Source organism: Filicampus tigris, chromosome 2, assembly GCF_054856515.1.
Source record: "Filicampus tigris isolate MCC_2025a chromosome 2, RoL_Ftig_1.0, whole genome shotgun sequence".
Lineage (NCBI taxonomy): Eukaryota > Metazoa > Chordata > Actinopteri > Syngnathiformes > Syngnathidae > Filicampus > Filicampus tigris.
In genome coordinates, this window is record NC_141218.1 from 1,156,132 (window position 1) to 1,175,511 (window position 19,380).

Below are 19,380 nucleotides of genomic sequence, written 5' to 3' on the forward strand. Positions count from 1 at the left end.
CCATTATTGCAACCGCTTATCCTCACTAGAGAAACAATTTTATGTATGTTTTTTTTTTTTTTTTTTTTGGCTATTGAGTGACAAACACCAAGTCAAACTGACAAATTCCTTGTGTTTTTCACAATATGTAGGGCAGTCAAGATGGAGGAACCCAGCACTGGAACTCTTTCCATCAACGAGCTGGACTTCCTGGATGCTCTGCCGGACGAGTTAGAGGAAGTCAACCAAAGTCAGCGTAAGATATGAAAAGAAAAACCAACTGGTTGTATATGTTCATATATGCCTCAAAAACGTTGACAGTACAATCTTTCCTCGTTGTCCAGCCCTTCTCTGAACCACTTATCCTCACTAGCTAACGTACCGCTAGATTTAGGGCCCGGGCAACAAATGCTGCCATGTCTGAAACTTCTCCCCATGATGAACGGGATTAGGAGAAAAAAAAAACTACAGCCATTTACCACTGTTCCATCCATTTGTTTTGCGAATGTTTCAGTCGCTTCAGTCCTAAAGCTTTGGATGTGACTTTTAGACCCTTTCCACTATGATATTTATTTCAAATTTTGTCATCTCTTTGTGATTTTCTTTGGATTGTGTTTTGTTGTAGCTTTTTCGCATCTTTGGCCTGACCTCATTTTGTTAGACAGACTCTGTGATTTCTGGAATGAACAAGAGGTAATCAAGTTTTTGTGTGGTCAGTGAAAATGAACTTCGTTATCCAATAATGTGATTAACCACAGTTAATTAATGATTTAACAAGGAGGACTTTCTCAAATAGGGCAAGGTAGCTTTGAATATTTTTTTCCCCATAGTCTCCATTTAAAAACTGCATTTTAGTTATCTTTGTCTAATATTTGCATTTGTTTGATGATCTTAAACATTAAAGTGGGAAAACTATGCCAAAAAAGTAAGAATTTGACAACAGCGTAAGTACTTTTTCACTGTAGTGTACACTGATTGTACTCTGGAGATAGATTGAAAGTTAAATGACTTTAATTCTGCCTTTTCATTTATTGCGCTTAGATCCCGATTTTGCCTCTGGAGAAATATCCACGGGGATGAATCCGAGCGACCAAAGAGAAGCCGAGGCTTCCAGCACTTGGAAAGACACACAATGGTAAATGACATATTACAAACACATTTTTGTGTGTTCAAAAGACAGCAGTCAAAATTTGTCATTGGCTCCCAGCACTGCAACGGGGCCACCGGTCCTCGGCACTAATCCTTCTCCAAAGGATGACGGCTGTGACGTTGAGCTCAATCAGACACTATCCTATGCAGTGATGGAGTCCGCAGATATGGAGGCTGATTTCGGATGGCTGGATGAAATCTCCAAAGAGCATTCCGACATTGTCACATGGCCAATTGAGAACTGGGAAGTTGACGAGAAAGAAATCCTTTCGTCTCCAGGTACCGACTTCAATGAGGCTCCAGCCAGTGCAAATGTGCTTATGAGAGAGAACGACCCTCCGCGGTGTAGCGCCTTTATCAGTAGTCCTCCTCCTAAGGTTGCGGCCTACGATACTTTCACCTTGCCCACCAAGGAGGACATTGCCAGCAATTTCAATCGGACCACACTCGATTTCGGAAAACCTTCAGCCGACATGGAGATGGATTCGTATGCGGATGGAATCGTCAAAGATCTTTTTGAGGGCTTGACATGGACAAATTACGCCTGGGAAGATGTTGAGAAAAACCCCCACTTGCCTCAAAGAACTGACGTGGGTCAGTGGAGGCATCCAGAGTGTGCGTATAAGCCTAAGGAAGAGAGCAAGCCTGAGTGTAGTTTGAAGATTAGAGATCCACAACCTAATAGGGACAGTTCCAAAACCAACGTCCACTTCCCCACTAGAGAACCACTGGTAGACTGCTCCAACTTGATGGAGTCTAAGTCCCGTACTCAGAGAGGTAAGCTAAGCGCGACTAATTTCAGTTCTTTTCACATGCGCGTGCAGTAAATTAGCTTGTCACAAACGTGCTCTCTTTCAGGAAAGCCACGGAGAAAACGCTGCTCACCAAGAGTTTTGCTGAAAAGAATCAAAGTGAGTGACTATTGGGAACTTTATAGTATTACAGCAACGCCCGGGGTCGGAGCTGAGATTTACAATGGCTGCTTTCAAAGGATTACAATTTTTATTTCCCTAATGCACACGGAAATCAATGCACGATAAGCAGTAAGACTCCCCAGTGAGTCTTAAGAGGCTGTAAGATACTAGGTAATGGGACCGAGGTATTTACACTGCACTTTTGGAGCAGTACTTGTTTGACAATACTCTGCTAAAAGTACAAGTACTAAGTCAACTCCTTCACTTAAGTAAAAGTGAAAAAGTCAGTATTGTACTACTGACACTCTGCTTTTCCCTTTATTCAGAGCCAGAATACGTCCCCCTTGAAGCGACAGAGCAAGTTGCTCCGCTCAGAAAATGCGCCACCAATGAAGCCACATCAGTCGTCTTGGCAGAAGCGCAGGCATCCTTCATCAGCCCCCGAAACAGCTTCTCACACCCAGAGGCCGAAACAACAACTGATGCCTACTTGTGCAGGCCAGGAAACCCCACAAAGAGAAACCGGGGACAGCGACGGCGTCTCCAAAATGGACTGGCTGGTTGGAATTCTGGCCAGGGACCCTAAAGTGAAGAGCACTGAGGCGCTGAATCCAGATGAGAAAATGCAGATGATGGAGAACGTTAAGCAGGCTAAGGTGCTACTGCTAACCTTGATGTTCCAAGATGGTACCACCCAGCTACAGTCAGAACAGGTAAGCAGGGGGCACTCCTTTGTTATAGGGTTGGACGATACAGCCTTGAAATAAAATCTGACGATTTGAAATTACCATCTCAATCAATTTGCAAAATCATCCGTCGTCATCTTTGTAATGACTCAGTCCCAATTGGCACTGACTGAAATGTGACTGTTCTTAAATGTAACCTGTACCTCTGCAAGAGTCCGCCCAATCTCACGCTCTCAGCGTGTGGCCTCCTTCTACTTCTCATCAATGACGTGGACAACTGCCACAGGAGGCAGTCGCTCAGCCAAAACGACCTCCTGCTGTACCATAAACTGGACCGCAGCCCGGCACAGGCCCAACAGCAGATTTTCACCAGGTGTGTTTAATTTGTGCGTCGTCTAGTGTGCGTGACGCACAGTTCCGAATATTTTGCTTTTTGTGCATTTGTGTGCCACAGAGACCTGCTGCTGCAGATGCTGTCACGAGCTGGCGTCACGGTGTGCTACGGAGCCAAGGATTTGCTGAGCGCGACTCTGCAATTGTGCAGACAACACGTCAGCTGGAAACAAGGCATAGCAAACAAGCATCTACAGCGGCGCTTCTCAGACTTTTGGGGACCAGGGACCTCTTATGATCTTTATACCAATGGAACGTGACTAGCTTGTATATACCAAAATGCCGTAGGAATTAAAAAGCTGCCTATTTTTGAAGGGAAAAAAAGGCATAAGGTTAGGATCAGCGTCATTGTTTAAATCAACTAGTTGGAGTGTTATGAGAATAACGTGAGAAAGTTGTAACCTTGACAAAAACAAAGACATATTTTGTCCGGATAAAAAGTCTCAACTAAAAATCTTATGTGAATAAAGTCCTTTTTTTCTCTTTTATGTCTCGTCCAGTGTCCGGCTGCCGTATCCAGGACCCTCAGGTGTCAGGTTGGCTACTGGACCCTGAAGATACTTGCTCCTGCTACCAGGACCTTTTTCGCAAGCACACACACCAAATCCTGCCCCCTGCAACACCTGCCAATGTAAGATTCTTCAAGTGCATCTTGTCATTGTGACCTCACAGAACAGCGTCATGCTTGTGTCCCAGGTCTTGGCAGAACTCTATTCCCTCTACTACCTGAACGAGAAGCTCTGTGTGGAAATGCGGGTAAAAAGATTCTGTCTCTTGGACTCTGAGTCGCCTATGCTCATATTCATGTTCATGTGTGTTTCAAGTGCCAGGGCCTTTGGAAGATCTACTCAGGCATTGAGCTGAAAATGATTCCTATCCTAGCAGGTGATTGGCTCATGTCCTTTGGGGTCCGATAGGGTTCGTTATTGGGCTCTCAAAGTATTGCACAGTTGTGAATGTGTCATGCCTGATTTGTTTTAGCCATGGAGAGCCAATGCATCCAGATGGACAAAGATGCTTTGGACAATCTGTCCGACCTGTTGAAGGTAAGTAGACAAAAGCATCGAGTGTTATGTCATGGCTGCTTTGCTGCGGCTGTCCGACGCAGATACAAGACGGCCGTGATCATTCACCTGATCGCGTTTTGTGTGTCCTCACGGGGATGTCACTTTAGAGGGAACAGGTCTTGTGTTGTGTTTCTCTAAACAGGATGAGAACATTCTGAGTGTGTGTGCGTGTCAAGAAGGCGCATCACTGTCTGCCTCGGCCAAATTGCTGAGTCGGGTGTGTTTGAGTGAGCATCCGGGTGTTGTTTGCAGCCGAGCTGTCAAGGTCATCTCTGCTGCTACTAAGGCTGCTTGTGTTTGCGTGTCCGTGTTGAATATATTGCTGAAGGGCTCATATTTAATATTAATGCGTCAGCCTGCTACTTGCTGTGGGGTGGGAAAAAGAACACATTTTAGATTTTGGGCTCAAGTGTGAAATGTCTCCATGGGGGTGTGAAGGCCACGTGTTTGTGTTTTCGGGTTCCCTTAACACTACACAGCAAATCTCACTCAGGAGCATCCCCTGGAAACGAAGCAAGACACAGAAAAATCTCTGTCTCATGTATGAATTTCAGCAGGAAGTCGGCCATTTTGTTTTGTGTATGTTCTACTTAAGTCAGAGCCACACTGATCCGGTGCATGCTTGTCACTCATATTGTTGTTGTTGTTTTTGTTGTTGTTGTTTTTTATTGCTGTCTCTGTCAGACTAAGATGAGCCAGTTGGAGGAGGACGCCCATCGAGCTGCTGGAGAATATTTCCTGATCACCAGCACGATCCAGATCCGACAAGTCAGTAACTCAGTGTTTGCATCGATGTGGCTTTGACAGCTCATTGGCAAAGTGTTTATGATTCTTGTTTAGGACCTGATATTAGCTCTATTAATGATTTATTTTTTAAATATAAATGAACACATTCCAACATAAGACAAATGTAACCCCCCCCCCCAAATAAAATGGAGTTTTCTCTCTGTTGTAAAGTTTTAAAAAAATGTAACAACAAAGTATTGTAAAGCCAAATGTTCTGCTTGTAATTCATATTTCATATCGGTATTGTGGGATGCGTTGTGGGACCCAAAATGTCATTTTACTCATTACGCATTTTGTTTTATTCATTGGACGATTAATTGGTGATCTGTATTTTATCCTGCCAAAAATATCAGCATCTGCCTAAAAAAAAATCTGTATCAGTCGGTCAGGCCCTGGTGTTGTTTTTATGTTCCTTCTCAATTTAAAAGGTTCTCTATGAGAAACTGCGCCTCCATGAGCGCATAAACAAGAAGATGCTTCCCCAGTACATGGCCACACGGGAGGATAGCGCATCAACTCAAACAGTACAGCCCAACTCTGCTTTTGCAAACAAGTGAGTGGAATCATTTTTCAAAGACTAATCCTGTGTCTTTGTTGCAGTTGCAGATGTATCAGGACGTGCATCCTCTACCAAAGATTATTTTACAGTACAGAGAGGTATGTCATGGTTGGGTGTCACTATCTGACTCTTAATATGAAGTCTGAGGATGAACTGCACTTGGATGCCTCTGCCAGTCACTAAGGTCTGCATCGTATTCGTCAGGTTCAACAAACCAAGACGAACTTTGTCGACGATACCTACGTGTACATGATGACGAAGGTGAGCCGGTTCGGCCTGGCGCATCCCCAGTGTAAACAAAGGCAATCCGTCCCTGTTCACTCTTGGAAACCCGACAGGGCTACGTCTCACCCAACTGGTCGCAGACCAGCGTGGTGACGGGCAGAATCGTCTCAACAAACCCAGTAAGTGGAGAAAGTGTACTGATGCTTTGTGCTGAATTAGTAATCGGCCTGCATTGTGCCGATTAAACGTCGATATAATCGTACTTCCTCATGAAGCAGTAAATGCTGATCAGTAGGTATGGGCAGGAAATAAAGGACATGCACAGCTGACGTATGCACTGAACGGGGGTTCAATTTATTTATCTCGTACATTTCTTGCTGGTCAGTCACACGGAAGAAAATTTGTGAAATGGTGATAAACACTTTAACCCATTAAGGACGGGAGCGCATAACCGCGTTTCTACCACTAGAGCCGGGAGCGCTGTTGCGTCTTTCTACCCTTAAAGGCGGGAGAGCGTATATGTCATTTTGTATTTATTATTTAATTCTCGGTCTCTTAACCAATGAAAAGCGTCTGAATAGACATGTGACGGTGTCGCGAGTCGTCGTCGGATATCCAGAATTTTTTCGAGCAGTAATGGCGGATGCCGTCGATCGTGGGAGCTCTGAAATGAATAACGGCAGTGATATAGACAACGCATTTGTGGACTATGAACCAGTCGAACGTGATATGTGATATATGGTTAAGATATGTTTGTAGATAATGACAATATCGACGTCTTTGTAACAGAAAAGAGGATGGTAATTACCTCTCTTTTTTTTTTTAACTTAAAGTGCTTCTCTTGCACTGACACTTTATTTTTACCTCTTTGATTGAAACAGACAAGATGAATAAACTCGAGTCTGTGTGAAAGCCACATGTCTAAACTCTCCAATTCTTTTGGAATTATTTTTCTCTCTGCTACTGGGGCTGAGATATTAATTATTTTGTAGGTGTTGAATTTCTGGGAAAACTTCAGGTTTTCAAGGGTAATTCCAAATACAACCCTAGGTTTTGGGCTGTTGAGCCAGGCACTTTAGACCTTCATGGGTTAATATATCACCACAATTGAGTACTACAAACCGTAGTTCTCAGTCTTTGCACGTCTTTTCAGCACTTATCTTTAAAAATAAATCTGTGAATTGACTTTTAAAGCAATTTTCAGGCTTTTCAATCTTCAGGTTTTTCTGCTGAGGAAAGATTCCTGACCCTCCATCCTCCCCTGCTTGATCTGTTTTTAGATCTCCTGGAAGTCAAAGTGTAACTGCTACTGCCCTGAGTCATAGTGCCCACTACCTCCCACCCAACTGCATTTTTTATTGCTAGGTCAGCACCAATCTTACTGCCAATGCGGAGCAGATGGAGCTTTAGCATTTCTAATCGCAACATGAAGCAAATACAAATGTGTGCGTGTGTGTGTTTTATTTGCTTATGTTCCATGATGAGTCATTTATCGGACTAAATTGCCCAACACTGCCCTCCAGAAGTAGTTCAGCTCCATCTGTTCAAGGTCCTCACAGTCGTCACTCACCTTTTTATTTTCCATTTATTTACGTCCCAGACTGTCTTTTTCTGCCCTCAAGTACTGTTGTTACTGTTGCACATTTGCATGTTGTGGCGTGTCCACACCCTGCCTCTGCAGTCCTTCCTCACCGAGCCGAGCCTCTGTCACTCCCTGCCTATGTCTGCTGAATAATAAATGAGTTGTGGAAGCAGAGTGTTGCCCCCAAGCCCCCCCCACACTTTGCGCTCACAAACCGACACTCACTGTGAGGGTCAAAGCGAGCAGGTGCGTCCATTTCTTCAGCACTGCATCCGTGTTTGCATAGATGGATGCAGGTACATTGGCGCTTGACATGGAATCCGAGTCCCCCTCTTTACATCAGAGCGCGTGCAGTGTGACTGATCACTTTTCCGTATAGCTTGCGTCGCAGGAAAATAGCTGCCCATGTAGTTGTGTGTACGTGCGGCATTTGTTCTCCGATTACTCCGGGCTGGGATAATGATTCGACCGCCTTTGCTGCTATTTAAAGATACCTCGGAGCGTCTCGAAGATTAGAATATCTGGTGTCGTGTATGATCTTATGCTGCTGCTTGTGGATTCTTAAGGATGTCATTTAATTACAATGAACTACTTTGGGTCTCCCATGCAATCATTTGAAATAGTAATATTTAACTATATGTCTTCATGTTGAAAAAGTGAAACATTTATTCATCCAAATTTCATCAACCTATTCTAATGTGCGCGTTATGGACTTGATTTCACAAAATGTCACAAGTGTTCAACATGCGTCTGTGACAGTTTTTTGCCACTTGGGGTGTGCTTGTGTGTGGTGATGTTTCCATGCGCCACATACACACAGTGTAGTGTAGCTTTTTTCCAACCTTTACTGAAAAAGACCCATTTGAATGTGTCTTTATTATACAATTGACAGTATAATATCACATTTCAATTTCATGGCACAGCACCAAACAAAAATGTCACAAAGAGTATATACTGTTCACTGCATTGCTTTTTTGGGGGGGGCAAATTGATCTCTCTATCAGTCAATCCAATCAGACACGTGTTCCAGAAGAGTCTGTATCTGCTTTTTATCCATACTCACTGTCTGTTTCCCCCAAACTAGAACTTCGACGCCATTCCGCTGAAGATTTCCTCGATGGCGCGTACCGACGGTAAGGAGCACACTTGGGGTGGGCAATGTGCGGCTCGGGGGCCACCGATGGACAGCTCCGTTTCTGAATCCAACTCTGGCTGATTGACTTATTGTAAATAAAGAATAAGAAAAACATGTTATATTACTTGATAGTTTCATTATTTATAACACACTGAATTGAGTACAAATGTTATTCCACCCCTGGTGCACTCACTCAATCTTAATATCTGCTCTTTTGACTGGTAGTAAAGTTGAGCGATGGTGTGCATTTATTTTCCGTAGCCACGCAACAAACATTGAATTGACCTGTTTGTGGAGGAATAAAGCATCTAAACCGTTTCGTCCATTTGTCGACATGGCCAGGCCACAATGAGACGCGGGGCAGGCCACACTCAGCTCTTTTTCTGTATGTATATGTGTGCGGTGTGATTCATAGGCGCTAACATCAGCACCTCTGTTTGCCGCCCAAAGCTGCTTGTCATCAAACCCTCCTTCTCGCTTCCCCCGTTGCTCCTCCCATCCCGCTTTTCCCTCCATCAGCATCCCGCCATCCTCACGTCAGCTGTCACTACTCCGTGATGTTGTTTTGTTGTCATGTGGATGAGCATCATCAGCACCGAGGCCAGCGGACGATACGGAATCGGTGTCCACTATGGATGATTTTGAGAAACAATTTCTTTGGGATTTAATTTCCCAACTCAGTATTGCAATAGTGATTCAATATGCAATTTTTTTTCAAGGTCCTCTTCTCGTGTGTTCTCTCTCGTTTTTTGTTTTTTTTATTTTACTTTTTTTATACAAACAATAAATTAATCTTTGTTACAATAACATCAAATGTATTATACATAAATGTTTTGTTTCTTTCCATCCATTTCTGACTTTATTCTCCACAGGCAGTGAGCGGGATGTGATAAGAGTTCATCCTCGGGCCCTTTATGTCTCTGAAGACGGCTGGACCTTTGTCGCCGCAGGTAAAGTAACACACTCTCACGGTCATAGTGTTCGATACACCAAGAAGAGTGACAATGTTTCATACACGTACATAAGCAGAAAGATAAAGCCGCGGTAGCGTACACACAGTTTTGCAACCGAAATTGGCATTCTCGCACATTGTGAAGTCTGAGGCCAGGTTGCCATGGAAACAACTCCTTCAGGGAACCTCTCACTTGGCCATCCTCTTGGTGTCCTTCACAAACTTATGAGAAAGCACGATCCACTTGCCAGTGTCCCGAGGAAAGTTTCAACTCAGAGGCATGTCACAAGACATTATCCAAGCACCAGGCAGTTGATTTGTTGCGTGTATTTATTATTTTAATCATTTTTCTGACAAAGCAGAGGAGGAAAGGAAAGAGCCTTTTTAGGGGCCTCAAAATGCAGGAAAATGCAACACGAGCCTCACAAAACTCACTTCTCGCAAGAGAAAATTATTATAATGATAATGAAGAATATGTAATATTTTGAATGTGTCTGTGCGCATGCGTGCGTGTGTGTAAAAACAATTAGAAAATAGACAGACAAAAGAAAAAACCTCTGAATAAGATTGTTATGCTATTTTGGAAGGAGACTCTTTTTCAATGGAGGAGTTGTTGTCCATCGCCCCTCGTCACTTAGTTGAAGCGCACTAAGCACTTACGGTTGTTTAGTGTGTTATTTCTTCATAATGAAGCATATTTTCATATTGTACTGTACAGTATTTAGTTTCAACCACACACTGATTTAAAATGAGAAAAAAAGGTCTATTATATATGATCAAATGTAAATGGCATTTGTTGGCTTGAACGGATTAATTGCATTTCCATTCATTTCAATGTGAAAAGTGACCTCGATTTACAGTTACAAACGGTGTCATGGAATGAATTGAACTGTATTGTGGATTACGTTACCGCTTGATATTTTCAGGCTTCTGCCAGCTGGAGCTGCGACTCCTGGCTCACTTCTCCAGAGACCACAAACTGATCAGCCTTTTTACCAACACCGACTCTGACGTTTACGCTGTTTTAGCCTCTGAATGGTGGGTCAAACACATCTAGAAAGGCTTCGCATTTGTGTTCTTTCCCAGCACAGCAAGCATACCTACCTTCACTTACACAGTTTTTGTACAGCTGCTCAGCATCTTATTTTCTCAATCTCTCATCTGTGTGTTGGATAACTCAGTGCTGAATCTGAAACAGCCAATTGAATTCTGGCTCCATTCTTTTCCTTGCACTTGAGCAGGATTATGCAAAATCTGCTTTAACTCATTCACGGCCAGATTTGCAGACCCTCTTTTACACTAACGTTTGAATAACATTTGGAAAAAAATATATAAATGAATTCCTGGGATTGAATGGCTGGACTGTGAAAAGACAAATACATTTGTCTTTGGCAGTGAATGAGTTCCCAACTGTGCTAGGCTTCTGTGCTCTTGCTCATCCAGCAGGAGGCAGTATAAATCCAATTGCGCAGTGGGAAGCTTGATGCTCTAATCTCAGGTCGTGGTTTAAAAGTTGCGTGTTCATTTAGCATCGAACTTTGGGAACCTTTTAAGGCCTTTTCTTGTAGTCTTGTAGTGAATACCATAAGTGTCAAACTTTGTTTTATTTCCAAAAATATGCTAATCAAATTCAGGGGCAAGTATGTAATGTAATGGGACACCAATACAAACCCAACATTTAAAGTCATCCCTCATATGATCTTCAGATGGAGTCAGTGCAAGAAAAAATGCTACTGAAGATAAATGCTGTTGACGTTCAAATTTCAGTAAATTGGTGGTAAGCAAGTGAGTTCCACTGTCTACCAATTCAGTCTCAGGGTAAAGCATTGTTGTGCAACTCCTCTTAGGCAACAGATACACAAGTGTGTGTTTGTGAGACAAAGCTTGAGGAAATGTAGCCTGACATTGATACACTGATAAGCGGTGGCAGCACTCCGTCTGCCCTCCAGAAACGTCACTTTGGAGAGGTGTCATGCCACCCTGTCAGATGCTTCCATGCATCGCAACTCATCACTGTCTCTGTTCCTTGCTGACTATGTTCCTGCCCTGCCCTACCCTGTCCTGATGACTTTCCAGAATCTAGATCTTCATTGTAATAATTTAACATGCAATTCCAGCAGAGGTGAGCATTTCAATAAAGTTTGCCGGTCTGTCATTCGTCACCCGTCAGCAGCCTGGGTACCCGTTCGTCATCCGTCATTTTTTCAAGCCGAAACAAACTGGAATCGTTTGTGGGTCAGTCCCTCGTGTTATTTTAACCGCGCTTCCATCAGTAAACATAAAAGGTCCGTCAATCCGGCAAAAAAAAAAGGTCCAACATATGAAATCTCCATCCATCCGTTCTCTGAACCGATTTGATGTAAATGGTAAAAATCATAATGTGTCGGCCTGCTGCTCAGCTTTACACTCACATACGTTTGACATTTGGCATAGCCTACACTTATTTGCCAATCTTTTGAACTGTTAAGGGGGAGCCTGCTGCTGCTGCTTTAACGCGCAAAAGTTCTAATTTAAAGTTTTACTATCCTTAACCAGAATCCTGTGTCACGTTGTTGCCAAACGTACAATCCTGGTGGATTCAAATGCTTCCTAGTCCTTGTGCAAACCAAAATAAACTTGCCATTTCAACAAATGAATTTTTTCTTCTTCTTTTTCTTCTTCTTCTTCTTCTGTATTTTATCAGTTGGCAAAGAACCTTTGGTGCATTAATGGTTTACTGCCACCTTGTGAAATGGAGTGTGGGCCTGCAAAATACCATTTCACAACCTCCTAACCCCACTCTTTCCAAAGATAAAAATAGAAATGTAAAACTTAATTCACAGGAACTTCTCTGTAAAACTGTCTCTGTATTCAAATCTACTTTATTACTTCTTAGTCAGTCTGACAAACTCATTATTCTTTCTTTGATGCATATCGCCACCTGCTGTACATATACAGTCAATGCAGTCTGGGTTGCGTTTCCGTCTCTCGTCAGCAAAAGGGGTGTCCGTCAATTTATGGGCTGAAGTCTGTTCGGACTTGACCAGGTTAGTGACAATTACACAGATGTGCAAAAGACCAATTCCGTCTGTCCTTAGTCCGTCTTTTTTTTTAAAGTTTCCCATCTATTGGCTAACTTCAGCAAAATGGCCATCCGACAGACGAAGCGGTCTGTGGGTCAGACAGGATGCCCACCTCTGAATTCCAGCCACATTAACATTTGCTTCTCGATATGATTTCATTGATATTCATCGAAGTTGTCTGACATTCAGGATGTGGAAGCACGCCGTGACGTCAGAGGACATAGAACAAGCCAAGCGCATCGTGTCTTCCATTATGTATGGGAAAGGTATGTACAAACAGCATCTATTTTCTATTGGGCTGGGACTAATTGAGGACTTGGGTGAGTTGGAGCATATCGCAGCTGAGGTTTGGATGAAAAGGCGAACCGGTCGAATGTGGACGAGAACATGAAACTCCACACATGTTGGCCTGAATCGGGGTTCCAACGCAGACCTCTCGACTGTGAGACAGATTCAGTAACCGCTCTACACCGTGCTGCCATTTGAGCACAAACTCATTCCATCAAAATTAAAACATAAAGAGCCGACATCATGGCACGTTGCACAAATATGTTTCTTTGATGTCATGGTGTAAAAAAGACAAGCGTACTGTATATTGGACCCTCGCGATCAGTATAGTAGCTGGTTTGTGTGTGTGTCACTGGTGACCCATTTATGGTCCTCGCACATGTGATTTTTCTAATGAGTCCACATGGACTCTCGTTCATGATATCTTGGTGACATGCAGCAACCACGCTGACATTGGCGCGTAATTGCTATCAATCGGTTTGCACAAACGCAGGCTGTATAAGGAGCTACGTTCAAATCCTGGTTCTGGGCAACATAGGAAGGGCTACGGCAGAACGAGGACGAGGGCCAGTGTAAGGGAATGGGGTCATGGGGCCCAGTCAAGAGGGGAAAAAGGAGGCAAATGAGAAGATAAATGGAGGGAGCTCCTGATCAGCATAGACAGACAGCTCCTGTGGAGGGATGTGTTGCCGTGGAGACGGAATACTAAGATGAAGCATTCTCTGCATTACACAAATCAGGCCTGGGAAGAGGGGCGGATATGTGCCACACGCACATACACACACTCAGTCGTGCCTCGAAATACATACGAGTGACCCGATTAAAAAAAAATAAATAAAAAAAAAAATGTTTACCATACAAGCCGCTTCTTTGCTTTGACAGAGCACAAACTTTACATACGAGCACTACATGCTGGCAGTGAACTTCATTCCACTCACTTCAAAATAAGCAGCACTTTGGCAAAATGTGACCAATTCATCAAAAACGTGTTTGAGTTGTTTAATGCCATTCCCAGTTGAAGTTTACTGTCAAACTAAACATAAAAAAAAAAGAGAATGACATCGACACACAGCTTTGCCTCAGGAAAGTCCAGTTAGCTTAAAGCTAGCAAACAATGCAATAGGCCTTTGATATGCTAACAGCTAGTGCCCATAGTTGCCTTTTTAAAAGAAATTGATATCTGGAGGAGCATATGTAGACAGAAAATATAGCAGTACTCAGTACTAGATTCCCATTGATTGATTGGGCCCGAATCATTGCATCCAAATGGTCTATAGTACCTTTGAGTCTTTCTCAAAATTGTTCTCACATAGTTGGAAGTGCAAGAGCTGTCCAAAACACGTTGCTCATTCTTTATGTGCCCTTGCGCAGGCCGTGATTGCCTCGCCACCACAATGGGGATGAAACAGCTGGAGGCCCGCCAATTCCAAGACAACTTCTTCCAGAAATTCGTCAAAGTGAAGGAATTCATCGCGACGACTGTCCAGCAGTTCCACGCGCAAGGTACATTTGTTTCCTCCCCCAAGGCTGATCGTGCTTAGGGCCGTGGTTTCGGCCAATGCTTTGCAATGATCTTGGCCCAGGAAGTGGATGCACACGCATTGGCAGGAGCAAGATAAACTGCAGCAGGTCAATACTGTCGACTGCATATTGGACTTGAACAGCCAACACAGCACACCTGAGACATGGACACGCTCGACTCACAAAATACTGTTAAGGCTGCACTTAAACCAAGTGTGTCAACAAGCTTTATGGATGCGGGCAACATGTTGCTGGGCCGCTTAAACACATCTGCCTCACACTCGAGAGCTCCGCATTCAAATTTTGGCTTCTTCCCACATTCCAAAAGCATGTCACTGGAGACTTTATGCCTAGACGTTCAAATGTGAGTGTGATAGAAAATGGATGGGTGGTTGTTTGTCCAAATGTGCCCCGGGACTGACCGGCAACCAGTCCACGACGTACCCCGCCTCTCGCGCAAAGATAACTGGGACAGGTTCCAGTTAAGATGGATGGATGGATGTCCTGTCACTTATATAGCGCTTTTCTACTAATCAGGATTATCATGTATATGAAAATATACACGAAGAGGACTTTGAAAGAGGAATCGTATATTAAACAAGTGGATTCTTTTTCATAATCATTCAGCCCCAGCGGTTGCCTGGCAAAATCTACTCTCAGGTCGACTAACGATCAGTCCAGTGGGTAACCCGCCACTCACAAGCCAGCTGGAAAACATTCCAGCTTCCACACAAAACACAGTTAAATCTGCACTTAGCCAAAGAAGCCAGTGTGCACGGATTGACTCTGGAGTTTTATCTCCCCTGTATGTGACTCAGGGAGATTCTGGAAAGCCCTTTTGGTTCACGCACATGCACTTCCATACATAACATACAGGATGATACAGTGTCAGCAAGCACATTCCAGCGTCACTCACAGCCACGCCAGCGCACACATGAAAGCGACATTTGCGGCCTCAAAGTGCGCCGCCCGCCCGTCAGTGCCGCTGGGGCCCGGCATAAAGGTCATGACCGTGGCCAAAAGGCTCGTGCAAGTTGTCACGGGTCACTGGAGGGGTTTTGTGTTTGCCGGGATCTGTTGTGAGCTCACTTCCTACGCATTTGGCCCTGAGATTGGGTGTATGCGTGCGTGCGTGCGTGCGTGCGTGCGCATGAATGGGAAGAGGGCCATTCAGGTTCCATGCCCCGCTTGACTTTCCTCACAGTAAGGGATACTGGAGGGATTTAGTTGTAAAGCCGTGCCCATTGTCCCGCTATTGGAATGTACTGGTCTGCTGTGTGTGGGAGTGTGCGTGTCTAAATTGACGCATCCCTGCATGTGATCATGGGTTAGTGTGTTATCTGTGTGGCACTTCACATTGTTTGGAGCTAACCTACGCATACCTGTATCTTGTACACACAATTCTAGACGCGAGTTGCATACTCCTGCACAATTCATCTATCTGTCCATTTTGGACACAGCCGGTGCTCATTTGGGTCGCCGGTGAGCTGGAACCTGTCCCAGGTGACTTTGAGCGTGCTGGGGTGGGGGGGCACACACTGGGCAGCTTTTTGCAATGTGGAAGCACGATGAGAACATGCAAAGTCCACACAGGAAGGCCATAGCCCCTAACCAACCTCACAACTGTCAAGGTGACGTGCGAACCACAAGCGCACCGTGCTGCCCTCTGCACAATTAACAAGGTCTGATACAATGGTGCTTTTGAAAGGGATGCCTTTACTGAATTAAAAAAAAAAAAAAAAAAAAACAATAAAAAGAGGTTACCAATAGTTAGGTCTACATTTTGTTCAGGTTTGGTGCGTTCCCTCCTGGGCCGCCAGCAGCCCCTGCGACATATCCTTTCCGAAGACACAGGCCTGCGCTCGCGAGCAGAGAAGAAGGCGATTGCCTTTGTGCTGCAAGGTCGGTAAAGCTCTTGGTTTTACGTTCTGCTTCGGCTGGAGAGAAATCAACGCTCCGCAGAATATTTGCAAGTGAGGGCTATGAAAAGGATTCCATTTGATGTTGCCGTTGTACTTGTGCGCAGGTTCCATGGCGGACCTGTGTAAGATGGCCATGATCCAAGTCTCTGAGATGCTCTCCACCTCCGATACACTCTCTGCCAGGTTTATTGCGGGGAATACACACCAAAAAATGCTAGCTTGTTTTCCTAGCCCATTCGCTGGGTAGCTGTGGTCTTTGAGCAAAAACACCTTCAATTGTTGGCTGTATAACACAAGCCATCTAAATGTTAACAAAAGCCAAAATGTGCTTTTGCTATAGCAGGAGGCTTAGTATTGCGTTCAATGATTGTCTCGTGTTGTAGGCTGATCGCTCAGTTCAGTGATGAACTCCTGTTTGAAGTGGAGGACGCGCAGTTGGAAGAGTTTGCCGGTGACTACCTCTGATTTCGTACGGATTGCACGGGCTTTTTAGCAGACTTTCCATTGAAAAATGTGTCTGCGCAGCTCTGGTGAAGCGCACCATGGAGTCCTTGAGCCATATCGAGCATCTGGGAGTCCATCTTAACGTGAGTACCGAGAAAAGAGGGACGGCATACTCTTTGGATAGTGTTGTGGTATTTGCGGGCTCCCATTGAGGCAGAATTCACTCCGAAATGAGGAGTGTAAACCTGAGAATCCATCTCCAAGACAGTCCCAAAAGGCTTTGCTGGGCCACACACACACGCACATGAAAGGGGAGCCGCACTCGTCGCAAAGTTTCGTTCTCACAAAAGGATGCAGAGGAAAGATGGAGAAGCCGTGCTAGTTGCTAAATTAAGGCTGGCACGTTTAACACCGGAATTAAGTGCTTGAGTGATCAAGTTCACTTTTCGCAGACGTCTGGCTAGAACCATGTTAACATGGAGGACATCCAACTTTGAACAGCTAAATAGCAGGCCAATTAATACGTCTGGAATCTGCAGAGAAAAGCTCAACGGAACAGGAGAATGAATTACAGTGCACTACGGCATACATCAGCCAGGAAGAGTGGCCTATAAAGTTAAAAATGTATTAATATAGCATAAAATATTTATAATATCGGTAATATATTGACTTCTGCACAGTATTGAAGTCTGCACAATAAATGTTCTCAAACTTACATGTTTTTTTTTAATGAATTTAGCTTTGCCTGTAGACAAAAAAAATACAATATGAATGTGAGAAATAAAAACCGTTGAATACATAAAAAGGAAAAATCACTATCTTGTTCTATTTGTCTTGTTAAATAAAACCTTTGCTTCAGGTCCCTGGTATTAACCTGGAAAAAAATGCTTGACAAAATTTGAATGTTCCTTCTCAAATGAAAATGGAAATCTGTCAAAATGCAAAGACTAGTTGGAAAGGCCACTTCAACCTGACGACAACGCAGCGAGAATTCCGAAAAGCGTTCTGGAGCAATTGAGCTTTTTGTGTGGGGAAAAAATGGCCTTTTGGAGGAATGTTTTGTGTGATATTGCCTTCAGAAAATCTGGTCAAAAAACAGCTTCAAACTACAGTGCAACGGTAGAACTTTATTATTTCTCGAGGTTTTCCTCAATTCTTTTGTCTCTTCAAATTCAATCAGTTGAAAATAGCCACCAATTTTTCAGGAAGGACAACATTCCGAGATGTCATCGGGTCAAAATTAGCCTCATGTTTCAAATGCCGACACGTGCCCTGAAAACCCGACTTAACTGGCGCAGATGGAAGATAATTGGCGCGAAAAGCAGATTGGGCCATAGCTTTATTTTGGGGGCTTGTTCGTTTACGAGACGAATCCACAGGTATGCAGGGCTCAGCTGTATTTTTATTGTGCGTTCAATGTGTGTGTGTTTGTTTGTGTGTTTCACAGGTCCCCCTGAAGGTGGCAGTCTCCTGTGGCAAGTCCTGGGGTTCCATGTCTGCGCTTGACGTGCCACCAGCTTAGCCCATTTTCCTTTTTGATCTCACTCCCCCTACGTTCGTACGTTTGAGCTCGTTTGCCATCATCGCTCCGTTTTTCATGCCTCGGCTCATTTGTCCGGCATCCACATCGCCATGGAAACGCGGCAGCTGCTCCCAGCGCTCGTTTTCTCTCCATCCGTATCCGGGGGCAACGGCAGGAGCCGCAGACTGGATTGCACCAGTTTGCCGTTTCTCTTTCACGCGCTCTTTCTCTGTCTCACACTCACGTTAGTGAAATATTGTTTATGGGCAGTATTTGGTTCAGCTTGCTTCAGTTATGCTTAGTTGTATTCATGATCGATAATTTACCCACTGAATCCTTCCTCGCTCACACTCGCGTTACATGCTTATATGATTGCTATTTATGACTTTGTTTCATTGTTTTTATACCGAAGCAACTAATTGTTCTGCACTTGCTCGTCGCACAACGTTCTCGCATAATACATGCATACAATTCTACTTCCGGCCCATCTTTTTTCTCTCCCTCCACCTCCAACAGTACTCACTTGGCTCAAGTCCCTTTTGTATTGATTGGAGTCCCCCTCATACTAACACACGCATTCCACAAATACTCGTACACATTTTGAAAAAACACACACACGCACACATGCACACACACACACTCTGTGTCCACCAGCAGGCCACCATGAATACACTCACACGGGCTTCCAAGCACAGTGACTGAGTTTTTATCTCGGGAAACTAGGCTCTCTTTTTCAACGGAATTTCTCCGTGATTAGGTCAAGCATCACCATATACAGCAGATAGGAAAAGTCTACACACCCCTGTTGAAAGGCCAGCTGTTTGTGGTATAAAAAAAAAAAAATAAGACCCATCATTGGAAACGTTCACCATCCTCTGTTTACATGTTATAGCTTCTAATTAGACTCCTGGCATTTGAACAGGAGAGTGCAATCTTTTTTTTTAAATTTTATTTATTTATTTTTAAGCCACCACAGGCCACTGTGTTCACTCCAATTTGTCAAACGTCTTTTATCAATTCCTCTTTTCTTTTCTGGAAAAAGCTCAGACCTCATAGCCTAGCAGTGGACAGTGTTATGGAAATCTGGCCGTCTATCCTCTCCTATTGTTCTGTGGGTTTAAGAGTGGACCCCCCCCCCTCCCTGCTCTCCTCCCCCCGCAGAGGGGAGTGTGGGACCGGCATGTGCACATTCTT

At 44.1% G+C, this 19,380-nt stretch overlaps 1 protein-coding gene across 1 annotated transcript in view; it reads left to right on the top strand.

Moving 5' to 3' along the window:
• The window catches only part of poln (polymerase (DNA directed) nu), a 31,836-nt gene extending 12,468 nt beyond the window's left edge, over nt 1-19,368 (top strand). Inside the window, exons 2-27 of the mRNA XM_086023805.1 lie at nt 132-235; nt 1,021-1,114; nt 1,187-1,905; nt 1,987-2,039; nt 2,369-2,755; nt 2,941-3,101; nt 3,183-3,295; nt 3,622-3,752; nt 3,818-3,877; nt 3,946-4,006; nt 4,103-4,167; nt 4,873-4,956; nt 5,403-5,498; nt 5,575-5,631; nt 5,738-5,794; nt 5,872-5,937; nt 8,425-8,473; nt 9,348-9,425; nt 10,354-10,465; nt 12,679-12,755; nt 14,149-14,280; nt 16,090-16,200; nt 16,325-16,403; nt 16,604-16,671; nt 16,746-16,807; nt 18,112-19,368. Of these exons, the coding sequence (XP_085879931.1) occupies nt 142-235; nt 1,021-1,114; nt 1,187-1,905; nt 1,987-2,039; nt 2,369-2,755; nt 2,941-3,101; nt 3,183-3,295; nt 3,622-3,752; nt 3,818-3,877; nt 3,946-4,006; nt 4,103-4,167; nt 4,873-4,956; nt 5,403-5,498; nt 5,575-5,631; nt 5,738-5,794; nt 5,872-5,937; nt 8,425-8,473; nt 9,348-9,425; nt 10,354-10,465; nt 12,679-12,755; nt 14,149-14,280; nt 16,090-16,200; nt 16,325-16,403; nt 16,604-16,671; nt 16,746-16,807; nt 18,112-18,186 (3,141 nt within the window). The 5' untranslated portion in view covers nt 132-141 and the 3' untranslated portion in view covers nt 18,187-19,368. The remainder of the gene's footprint in view (nt 1-131; nt 236-1,020; nt 1,115-1,186; nt 1,906-1,986; nt 2,040-2,368; nt 2,756-2,940; nt 3,102-3,182; nt 3,296-3,621; nt 3,753-3,817; nt 3,878-3,945; nt 4,007-4,102; nt 4,168-4,872; nt 4,957-5,402; nt 5,499-5,574; nt 5,632-5,737; nt 5,795-5,871; nt 5,938-8,424; nt 8,474-9,347; nt 9,426-10,353; nt 10,466-12,678; nt 12,756-14,148; nt 14,281-16,089; nt 16,201-16,324; nt 16,404-16,603; nt 16,672-16,745; nt 16,808-18,111) is intronic.
• Nucleotides 19,369-19,380: the final 12 nt, after the last annotated feature.